At 41.0% G+C, this 12023-nt stretch overlaps 1 protein-coding gene across 1 annotated transcript; it reads left to right on the top strand.

Moving 5' to 3' along the window:
* The first annotated feature begins 3208 nt into the window (after window positions 1–3208).
* Window positions 3209–4776, top strand: rassf10b (Ras association domain family member 10b). Its single transcript, XM_072381254.1, has one exon. The coding sequence runs from the start codon at window positions 3297–3299 to the stop codon at window positions 4623–4625; it is 1329 nt and encodes a 442-aa protein (XP_072237355.1). The 5' UTR covers window positions 3209–3296; the 3' UTR covers window positions 4626–4776.
* The last annotated feature ends 7247 nt before the right edge of the window (window positions 4777–12023 follow it).

Raw genomic sequence — 12023 nt, forward strand, 5'->3', positions numbered from 1 at the left:
AAAGCTACATTTTGAGGTAGTTCCTCTTCAGTGAATGAGCAGTACCCTGCTCTGAGCCTGTCATTTGAACGTTTTGGAGGCTGTAAGATCTGTCCAAAGGGGAGCGAACACAGATTCAAATCTGATCATTAAGCCTGGCCCGGAGGATCTCTGAAACTGCTGCCAGTACAAATCAGGCGTTTAAGGTCCAACGTTTTTCTGCGAGATGTCCGAAGAACATTACTGACCTGGGGGGTGTTTTCCAGAGAGTTTGGTTTCTGAGCCCAAAACTGAATTGCAGAAAAACTCATGTCCGTGTGTGCATGGCCTGAGTTAAGTAAAAATGTATAACCCTTCTCTCAAATACACACGACCTTATCCAACAGGCTCAAGCATGCTGCAAAATCACAAAATTCATTTTAAACACTCGGAACAACACGGGTACAATAAGCCTCAGTTAGTCGTGGATGTTTGTCTTAAAGTGTGTGAATCGAGTCCTTTGTGTGGACATGAACAGTTGCAAAATTTTTATGGCTGCTCATGACATCTCCCAAAGATGCTTGAAATCATGTGTTTGGGAGATTGGGAGATGAGATCGGAAGGGATTGGTTGCCTTATGAATAAAAGTCTGGTGACTTTAACAATCTGCTTTTCTCACGAGAGATTCGTCGGGTTCAACCGTGTCTCCACCACGACTTTCCCAAGACCTCAGAAAAAGCATTCTGAAGATGAAGAAGCAGGAAAAGGCCACAAAAGCTGCATACCAAGGTATTAATTAATCCGCGACAACACAAACTATGAATGCAGGGACCGAAGGGCGGCTGGTGCTCTCGCCAGGAGTGGACATTGTGTAAAGATTGCACCAAGAGCACATCAAGCAGTGCTGAGATGAATTAAAATGCATCCAAAGAGGGCAACAAAGCACCTACAGAAATGTTAACAGCTAACTTCAGTCTTTGCTCACCTTCTTTATCACTGTGATTAAGAAGGAAGCTGCAAAGGAAACATCTGATCTTAAGTATTGTGGTGTTTGCTGAAAAAAACTCCAGAATACTTTGTATGGAAAAATGTCCTGTGGACATATGAGAGAAAAGAAACTTGAGGGAAAAAAAGTGTTAGAAGCTGTATTTTGTTGGAGAAAAATAAGTTCAACCGACCAAAACCGCATCCAAAGCATGAAGCACAATGGAGGGAGCAGCATGGTTTGGGGGGGAATGTTTTGCTACCTCAGGTCCTAAACACCTTTGCATAAATTGAGGGAACAATTAATAACAAATATTTTATAAGAGACCCTATGTGCAGCAGTCCATGACTCGAAGCTTTCCCTCCTGAGGTCAACTGCGCTCTCATCGTAGGAAGCCTTATAGCTCGGCTCACCAGTTAGGATTTGTTTCTGATTCTCCAAACTGAGAGTGCTCTGACAGCTGCTGGTACGACCCCACCTAAAAGAAAAAAGGAAGGAAAAAAGCTGAACATCCCCCTAAATCAACGCTTGGGAAGTTTATGAACCTTTAAAACAATGCAGTTCTGACTATTTTGAAGTACATTGACATTTGTTAAAGTACTTTAATGTTAATATTGACATTAAAGTACGTTTCCAGTCCCTCACCACAATGTCTGTGCTATTTCGTCTCTTGACATTTTAGGGAGCGTTTGATGGCATCTTTGTGGCCTCTTCGACATGACAACAGATTTGTGTGTACGGATGTATAATTGCAGGGCTCGCACCGATATTTGTCTTTTTTTTTTTCACAGTGGCGTTACATCGTACAAAAGTAGGGTTAAAAAAACGTGCCAAATTCTCCAGTGTTACTTTTAAGGTGTCATGGATTTGTGCCGTCTCTCACTCACCAAAAGCAATCAGAACATTGACTGAACACACTGTCAGAGCAGTGTGTGTGTGTGTGTGTGTGTGTGTGTCACTGTTGAACTTTTCCAGTTTACAGAGTCACAAAATGTGCCTGCATTCGATTAGAGGGATATTCAGAGGTCAGATATGCTTGCTGGAAAAACTCTGAGTGCCGAGAGAACAACAGACTAACATTTGAAGGGCAAAGCTGGAGTAAGACACTGTTACTGATGTGCGGTTGAGGGCGTTGTAAACCGATTCATCTGAGCTTCCTGTGAAGCTGCAAGACTTCAGCTCACAGAAAAACGGGACACAAAACAAAGTACAAGAACATCTGCAGCTACATTAATTACAACAAGAACAGCACACAGTTGGTGTCTTACTTTTGAAACCTTAAAGAAACCCTTTTTTAAGGCCAGCCCATGCTTTTATTTTCCAGATCTGCTGTGATTGACCGTTTCCTTCAGTTGTGTAGTTTCAACATGATTTGCCTCATTATAATTTGTGTGTTGTTTAAATCTGGCACCGAATGCAAAGTGGAGATAAAAAACGCACAAAAAACAACAACGTAAAAGACACAGCTTAGAGAACACAACATTTAGAGAACAAACAAGTTGAAACAAACAAAAAACCACCAACAAAATACACAATAAGACAATAACACAACACATGCAACTACAACAAACATTTAGTTTTGAGAAGAAATTGTGTTTTCTGAATTTTTCTTGGTAAAATGTTTTGCTCCCCTGATTGTGTTTGGTTACTTTGTTTTATGGCGTGTTGTTGGGCTTCCTGGCTTGCTTTTTTATTCATGTTTGGGGAATTAATGACTCTCAGAAGTTTTTTTTTCTGTTTTGCCCTTGATTTTCTACCCAATTTCTTGGGTTTGGCAACTCAAATCTGAAAACAAAAAAAGTGTATTGTTACTGTATTAGATCCAGTTTAGATTTATCTTTAAACCATGTCATTAGAAAGAACCTTATTACACTTTAAGCTCTATTTTCATATCAATCATCTTTGTGTATTATTTAGTTTTTATTCACTTTGATACTTTTCACATTTGTAAGTAACTTACAAATAACACACACACAAAAAGGGGGAAATTAATGTTGAAATCATTATAGCTTCTGGGATTATATCATCAGCACGAAATCTCACAGTTAACCACAACATGGAGTCGTTTCACTGACTGTTCTTGGCGGTCATGTGATCCCAGGAGAGGCAGTCAGGACGCAGTATAAACAGGCACTAAGTGTTTTCACGTCTCAGCCTCAGAAACGTACACAGGAGGACACATGGTGGTTCCAGCCTGCATCTCAGTCGGACTCCTCAGATGCGTCCGGGGACGCAGCGCTCGTGGACTTTAATGCTCTTTTTTTTCCACTCACACATGCGGATTTAGGTCAATTTTAAGAACATCTGTGTCCTTCGTTTGTGTTTAAGAAACAGGGTTTAGTAGGAATCAACCATGGACGCGGAGGAGAGTAAGATATCAGTGTGGGTCTGCCGGGAGGAGAAGCTGGTCCTCGGCTTGTCAAAGCGCACAACCTGCGCTGATGTTGTCAGAGTGCTTCTGGAGGACCAGAACTCACAGCACGGCCTTTCCACGGAGCAGTCTTACTGCATCGTGGAGAAGTGGAGAGGGTTCGAGAGGATTTTGCCAAAAAAAACAAAGATTTTAAAGCTTTGGATCGCATGGGGAGATGAGCAGAGGAATGTCAAGTTTGTTTTGGTGAAAAGCGAGGCGTCTTTGGCGACCCACGGCGCCCGGAGCGCAGAGGCGCGCGTGGTGCCCAGCAAACAGAACCTCTGTGTTACCAAGGGGACCGCACGGTGTCCCATGGGTGGCATTTCACCCGAGAAACAGCGTCGGGTCGTCCGGAAAGCTTTCAGAAAGTTAGAGAAGATCAACAAAAAGAGGACGCGCGCGGCGCAGCGAGACACGTCCTGTGTGGACAAGATGGAAACTTTGGTTCATCTTGTGGTTTCTCAGGACCATACAATCCGCCAGCAGGTCCAGAGGATTACTGAATTAGATGCAGAGATCGAAATGTGCGAAGCCCTGGTTCATTCTGACAGAATTAAAAGACATGGGATTAATTATGTGCAAAACACTTATTTGGTGGACGCAGCTGCTGCTCCGAGCCAAGCGGGGGACGAGCTGGTGTCAAGTGAGACTTTGGCCAAGTTGGAGCTGTATGTCCGGCAGTGCGAGGAGGTGATTAGACTAGAAGACGAGCTGTGGGAGCAGGAAGCTCTCATTGATACTATCACAGCTCAGATTCAGGAGGAGCTGAACCACCGCTGGATGCGGCGGAGGAAGGAGGAGCAACAGAGCAAACACTCTGAGGCCGGCGGGGGTTCACCATCCCATCCCCGCGCTGGGACAGACGCACCAGAAAACGAGCTGTTTATGGAGGAAGAGAGGATAAAAACGCAACTAGATGCGAGTTTATACATCGGTCTGCGCCTCAACGCGGATTTAGAAGCTATTAGGAGCGATTTAGAGCTGTCCCAGCAGATTTGTGACGCGAGAGAGAAGGAAATGAGGGATTTGCAGGAGAAAGTGAACAGTTTGAACGTGGAGGAGGGGGCGGATGGTGAGGAGAGATGCAGCAACGGGACAGAAGATAAGACGACGACAGAGAGCACTTTGGAGAGGAAAAGTGGGTGGGTGGAGCAAGCCAGAGGACTGTCCAAAGCTCACAGTGTAAATGACGACGACTCGGACACTGGATTAAGTTCTCTGCACAGTCAGGACTCAGACATCCTCCCGGTGTGGGAGTCACTGGTATAAGATTTGATCCGGAAAATTAGTTTTTGACTCTATAACGCGAGAAAGATCACTTTCACAGACTCAGGGATGTGGTTCACTCTGCATAAATAACAACATTTCTGTCTATATTTCTACAATAACCTTTTTATGGCATCATAACAACATCATATTTTCAAAGCAGCATTTTTAAACAGGTTTCAGAACTTTATGTAATACATGTTATTTTTACAAAGAAAGCTGATGCTCTAACATGAAAATAAAAACTGGTTTTGAGGCTTAAAATGTGTTCACTTGCTTGTCTTCTTTCTTTGCAATGATCCTGGTGTATAGGGAAAAATGAAAACCTAATGATCTCAGTTGCCAGCTAAGAGATGAGTGAGTGGAGAAGGCAGATTTCACGACCTCTGCCATGATGCACAGCTCAGAGAAGGCACGGTGGCACAGCCAAAACACCAGACAAAGGTGTTTGGAATAAGTCTGCCGCCGTCGAACAACATCCTCTCAGCTTTAACACGATGACCCAGAAGCCTAGACCCATGAGAAAAAAAAACAAACAAAAAAAAACCTTTGCCTTGAATCATAAAGTCAAACAAGCATCTGAAGTCAAAACAGAGATGACCTCTCTTTATCAGACGATAAGAGCTGACATTGTGCACACAGATGTGAAACGTGTGAGTGCTTTGCCTCCCACGCGTCTCTTCAGTTGCAGCTGTTGCTACTGAACCTGAACACTCACAGCTGAAGGTTGCAGTCAGACTCTTGACACAGCAAAGTCTTCAATGGCTTTTGAATCCCTGCAGAGACTGACTGTATCTTGCTGATAGGGAAAAAATCTAATCTTTACCGGGAACTGTGCTTATGTAATTTCTTTTTCTACTGGATGTGGGTTGGGTTATATGAGGAGTCATTTGATTGCTTTACAGTAATTTTACTTTTGGAAGACTTTACATTTGAAGACATGTGTTGATGCAGTCTGGTGACTGCAATTCTGTCAAGAAGAAGAAACTGGCCTTAACTTTTCCTTCTTAAGTCATCACATCCGTTCACTGTTTCACGATCAAGTGAGAAGTCTCACACAGCATCTCAGTGTTTAAGTTTAAATCTGCTGTCTACAGCTGAAGATCAAGTCAAGAAACACAAATGAAAGATTAAGACACAGCAGTCCATATCAATAAATGAGACCTGAGGTTGAGCTTAATATTGAGCTCTGGAGAATTTCCCCAAGATCAAATTCTCTCAAGAAAGAAAGACTTTACCAAAGAATAAAATCACACACATACACATTTATTAGTTGCTGGCTTCAGCTGAGAGAGGCTGTATTAAGTTTCCACCCCTGACAAAACCACCCATGCGTTGCATTATAAATCAAAACTCAGCGATACATAAGACAGAACAAAAGTATACATTACCTCCTGCGTCCCCAGAGTTGTGTACTCAGAGTACTTAACAGGTGCACTGAAACACTCTAAGCCACGAGGACAATAAAAGACGAACAAGCTGCTTTCTCAGCATATACAGTGACTGTGTCACTGCGGAAAAGGAAATGTTTTTTTTTTAAACTGTGAAATGTGTGAGTACCGTAGGATCATTCAGTGTGATACTGTGTGTTCTCTCATGCATTTTTACACAGTGATGCAGGTTTACCAGCTCAATATAAAATGACAAAATGCACATTATAATACGAACCCTCACAATGATTCTTCTTGCAGAAGTGCCACACTTCCTATCCCTACTTCCTAAATGATTGAAAGATTCATTCAAAGCCTGGGTGGTGTAACTCAATGGTAAACATTCCTTTCTTCCAACTTATTTAAAGATCCTTAAAACCCTGCATCAGCGTTTCTCTGAATTTTTCCTAATTAGCTGACATAGAAAGTTTGGGTCCTTCAAATCTATAGATGCCTAAATACTGACTTCTGTCTTAACTGAGGCGTCAGAGAGGGATGATGAACAAAAATGTGCTTCTTATGAGTGTGTCCATTCCAACAAACTGAATTAGCTTTCTGATAAGTTTCGAAGATACTACCTCATGTCCAGGACATCGATGTTCCAGTAGAACTAATTAGAGATGTGTAGGGAGGTCTGTTCAGGTGCCTGGTGAAAAAGTTAGACCACTACAACTCTATATTTTTCAGTTTTCCAGGTGTTTCCAGATTTGATGAGGAAATTATACAAGTTTTCAAGGATGTCCTGCAAAAGTCAACTGTGGATCGACAAAATATCATTGGGGACTGTGCACCGCATGAATAAATGAAAATAACCATCATCTTTGTAATCATAAACTCTGGGTCTGGTCAGAGATTTCTTCCTGTGCTTCCAAGTCATTTTTGCAACTGTGGGAAAATAAAACTTTAAATTCAGGGACTAGTAGAAGACATCGATCCTCAGAAAACCCATTTTCCTCTAAATAAACGCCAACACTGAAATAATCACTTCAATATTCAACAGTTTTTTTCAATGGGTTTTCCCAGGAGATTCGGTTACTTCCCATATTTCTCATATTTTCATGACAAGTTTAGTCATTGTTGTGTTTCCATTTCAAATATGTGACTAACAAATATATATATATTCTAACCTGGTGTCACAATAAGAAATAATGAACAAAAACACAGTTTAAAACTTTCTAGTATTACATGCTACCATAAACCTGTGTGATAAACAAATGTGTGAAAATCCACTTGTCCACAGTAACCTCCCTCCGAGTGGCTCGGTGCTAGTTATCTTAAAACTCTTCTTGGATTCACAAATACCAATAACTACATTACACATCCACAACAACCAAACCAACACCGTTAAACTAATGACTTGAAAGAGTCCCATGAAGCTTTGGACTCAGCAGCATGAAACGGTCCGACGGCAAAGCCGTCTTTCCCTGCTGTTGCTAAGATACATTTCAAGCCAAAAGATAACAGTAATGTTACATGACCTGCTGATACACTGTCTATGTGATTTTGTGTTTAGAGTGCGTGAAGAAAGGAAAAAAATCTGCTGAAAAAATCTATGTTAAGAATGTGGTTTAACTTTTCCTCCATCCAGACGTTTGACTGTCCACATGAGACATGTCAGTCGAGGACAAGAGTTCACGTCTCAGAAAGAAACAAGTAGTAAACAAACAGAAAAATGTATCCAGATTTCATTTTTAAAAATATATAGTGTCAATAAAATATTTAAAACCTTTTCTGCAAAAGTGGTTCATAATAATGGTAGAATAAGAAAATTAAAGTGGCGGCTGAACTTCTGTATTGGTCACAAATTAACACCACACAATAATGACCAGTCTCCTTAGCAACAGCGGATCCTTTGATTCTGTTCATTTGTATCCTCACAAGGAAGATTTCACTTTCTTCGGCTTCTCTTTCATGTGCCCCTCCATAAACATCTTGAAGAATCCAATATAAGCTATAATAGATGATAACAAATGACAAAAGTCACAGATTTTTCAGTTCTGGCTGCAGATGTTCCTTTCAGTCTTCGCACAATGCTGACAAATTTTGCCAGATGGGACATTTTGTGGGAAACCTGAGAGGTGAAATGCGCCACTGTCATTTGTGCTGGTTGCTCTGAACATATGGAGGCGACTCGGATGGTTAACATTTTGATCAACTCCTCTCTTTAATTACGTAAATGATGGCTGCTGGACAGTACCTGTTTTCAGCGACTTTGCTGGGGAAGTCAACCTGAAACAACAAAAGTAAGGGGTTACGCGCCTCTCATTCTCAGTGGAAATAATAGATTCAAATAAATTTACTGTTTACCTGCTCCTCCACAAAGTAGTGACAAGTTTATCCCACTAGTTGTAAATACATGTATCAGAATACATGTCAGACTTTGCTCTGAAATCATTCTGACTCAACAGACAAAGAGAAAGTTTAAAGAAATCTTAAAGCTGATGCATTTCACTACAATTATTTATCTAAGAGTGAGAGCTTATTTTAGCAGACTAAAAACAGGTTAAATTCACAGTATTATGTAATAAATACCCAGTGCAAAAGAGCCTTGATTAACATAAGAATCAAAATATGCTGAACATTCACCGAACAAAGAAGCCACAGAGCAAAAGAAGGAGAACAGCATGGATGTTATTCTTAAGGACAGATTCACTGAGCCACAGCTTTGCCATTCTCCATTGAAAGAACACAAAGACTGTAGAGTAATTCATGTACATGCGTTGAAATCTTGGCTACTGTTGACCCAAGCTGTTGTGCGAATAGAACCACATGAAACCAAATTATGACTTCAGCACAGCTCCATTACAGTTTATATCAGTGCTTTAGGTACACTGGACTTACTGTAGCCTTTAATGTGAACTGTAGGCATCACTTCTGAGAAAATGACACTGTCACACAGCAGGAAAATGTTATACAGGAGGCAAATTATGTACAGACAGATTACATAAAGTAGTCGGGGCACAACCAGCTGAAACAACACAACATTTTCCATGTGTGTCAGGTATTGTGATGTCACACATGGTCAAGAATGGCAAGCTCCAACTCCGCATCATGGTTGCTTTACTATTACCCCAAGTAAAATTAAAGGAACTTAAATATACAACAAATGCAAGACTTGAGCCACAAACAAACCTGTAAAACAGTGAAGGACCAACAAAAGAAGAATTTTCCCTAAACATCAATGTGTGGAATAGTTGTCAACAGAAGAAACAAAAAAACATACTCACACAGGCCACATTGGGTATCTTTATTCTTTGAATTCAGGGCAACATCAGTGTTAAACAAGGGGAGGTGCTGTATTACATGCTGTGTGAATGGCAGCCTTCCTGTCCCTTGACAATCAGTAGCAGTCACCTCTGTGTTCAACTTTGCCGCTTTGTAACACAGAGGACATAAATTAGTCTGACCTGACTGAAAAAAACTGTTATCTCAAAAAAAAGGGTGTGATAGTGCATGCAGTGCCCTCAGAGGAAAACAGGCACATATCACTTTAGTTTTGTTTCAGTGGCCAAGTCTCTGTCAAAGGTTTCCTAGCTGCATACGCGTCACGTTTTAATCATGTGGAGTCGCCAGAGCTCTTTAGCTGTTTGAAATGTTCCTCTTCAAAGCTTTTTGCTGAGCCGGCCTGATTAAAGAGACAAAAGGCTGTGAGGAATGTCAGTCTTAAGTTAGACGATGTTTCTCTGGGGTGAGCAACCAGAGCCTCGAGAAGCCTTTTTGTTTCTGTTATCACGCAAACATATCAAATATGCTGTCTTTTATTACCACTTCCGAGCATGTCCATAACCATGCATGCATCACAATCCTGTGCATGCAAACAAACAATGTCAGGCCTGAAGAAAGAGAATGTCTCGGCCTTTGTTGAGGGGTCATAGCAGGGTTCAAAGGTCATGTTATCAGAGGTTAAAGTTACTGAAGCAGTGCTGTCAGCTGACTCTCTCTGATGAGGGTCATGAAGGCGAACAGTGGGGAAGTAGAAGCAAGTGGAGATGGCCACTTAAGGCAAAGGGACACAGTCTCTTTGTGGCTGGAGCTGAGGTTTTGTTGTGATGGGACGTGGGCAGTACGGAGCAAAGGTCTCTGCACAGCCACTGACTCATTATGTCATTTCAGTTGTCAATAATGAGCTGCTACCAGAGCATCAGCCTTCCTGAATGAGTCACCGACATCCTGAAGAATTCTGTCTTCCATCGGAAGCAAGATGGTGGTGTGTTTACACAACTGCTGATAACTAAATTAAAACCTAACTTGGGAAACAATCTGCAAAGTTATCTTAAAGCTCAATTTGAATGAAAGTTTCATAAAAAGAAATTTAAAAAAGAACTGGTTTAACACCAAAGGTAGTGGAGTTTGGTAGAGCTAGCTGTAGCATGCAGTAGAACAACCAGCCTTCCGATTGGCACCTGCTCTTCCTCCTACTGTGAGCTACTGTTGCCAAACCGTCTGTTGCTGCATGTAGACACAGCTGACAGAACATAAGAAGAATGTCCTCCAGGATCCTTTCTTTAACATTATTTTTTTGTCATTCCCTTTTTGTTCCTTCACCCATTCCTAAGCAGTGGCAAAAGGTGATCTTGACTCGTGTTAGCGTCCTTCTCAAACCATTTTTAACAAGTCAGACCAACAGTTTTTTCACCACTGACTCGCGCTCAGTCATTAAGATGATGACAACACCGTATTGAAATACTTTTGTCTCTTTGTGGATGTAACATTACTTGATCAGGGTTAGAAAGCGGTTATGCTTTGGTCTAAAATCCCATGGACATCGTTTTGCTGGTTTGGTTCGGGTTAGAAATCAATCATGGTTGGGACTAATAAAACATTATCTTCACATCGCAGTTACCACCTTCCTGTTGCTCTCATGGCCACAAGAGGCTGCATATTCTACAAATGCGAGTGTGAATGTCATGGGCAGTATTCACCTGAGTGAACATAAGTACCCATGACCATGTTTTCTTGTTTTTTTTTTTTTTCGGGAGGAGGACCGTCTCCATTAGCTAGAATACCTCCTTCAGCTCAGTGTGAGGTCCAGAAGAGTTGAAACTATACTTATGCATGGTTTGTGGTGACAAATGATTGTTTTTGATCCATGGCGGTCATTTTGTCATCATATGTTGGTGATGAAGGAATTTCATTCTCCACAAACAGTTTTTCTGTCTTAGTTTGCTTTATAAATCTGATGTCACTGTAACTGGTATGTTGTTTTATTGATTATAATTGCACATTTTCTTACTGCTCTCCATTTCAAACGCACTTCACATACAGTAAAGTCTGAATGAAAGTATAATGTGTTTTATGCTCCCCAAATGTTGATGAGTGTTTCCAACCTAATTTTGTTCCGAGGGCATTGAATTTTTGCGTTTAGTCAAACACCCGGATGTCATGGAGATGTGTTTAATGTGTCCTTTGCCATTTGTGTCATTAGAGAAGGGAGGCTTTTTCTTTTCCTTTTACTTTGCTACCCCATAGGTAGTCAGCTTGAGTGTGAATGCACTACTAAAAGCCTACTTTTCACAACATACAATATAACATTTTGTGAGAACCATTTTTAATTATTAATCTGTTCTACTTTTTTTTAAGGCTACTTTTAGTCAAATAAAAGTGAGTAATACATTTTGTATCAACCATTTGTTGTGACGCTGCTGTGTATCGATTATTATGAAGACAGGATGGTCATAACTGAAGAATAAAGCACTGTCAAAGTCAAAATTCAACACATGAAGCAAAGCAAACTCACATTTCTGGCAATTTTCCATTAAGAATTTCCACTTTGTCAGAGTTCCACACACGTCTTTGGCACAGATATGATAGGGTGAAATATGTCACCACCACTTTAAACAGCATCAAAGTGAAAAGTGGAAAAAAGAAATCACGCTGTCAAATTGATTACACTGAAATGTACTATTTTTTTCTGTTGTCAAAGCACATTCCTTGCATTCAGGAAGAGAAATGAACTTCTCTTAATGGCACT

This window comes from Leuresthes tenuis, unplaced genomic scaffold (assembly GCF_036924035.1).
Source record: "Leuresthes tenuis unplaced genomic scaffold, fLeuTen1.0.hap1 SCAF_2, whole genome shotgun sequence".
NCBI classification, from domain to species: Eukaryota; Metazoa; Chordata; class Actinopteri; order Atheriniformes; family Atherinopsidae; genus Leuresthes; species Leuresthes tenuis.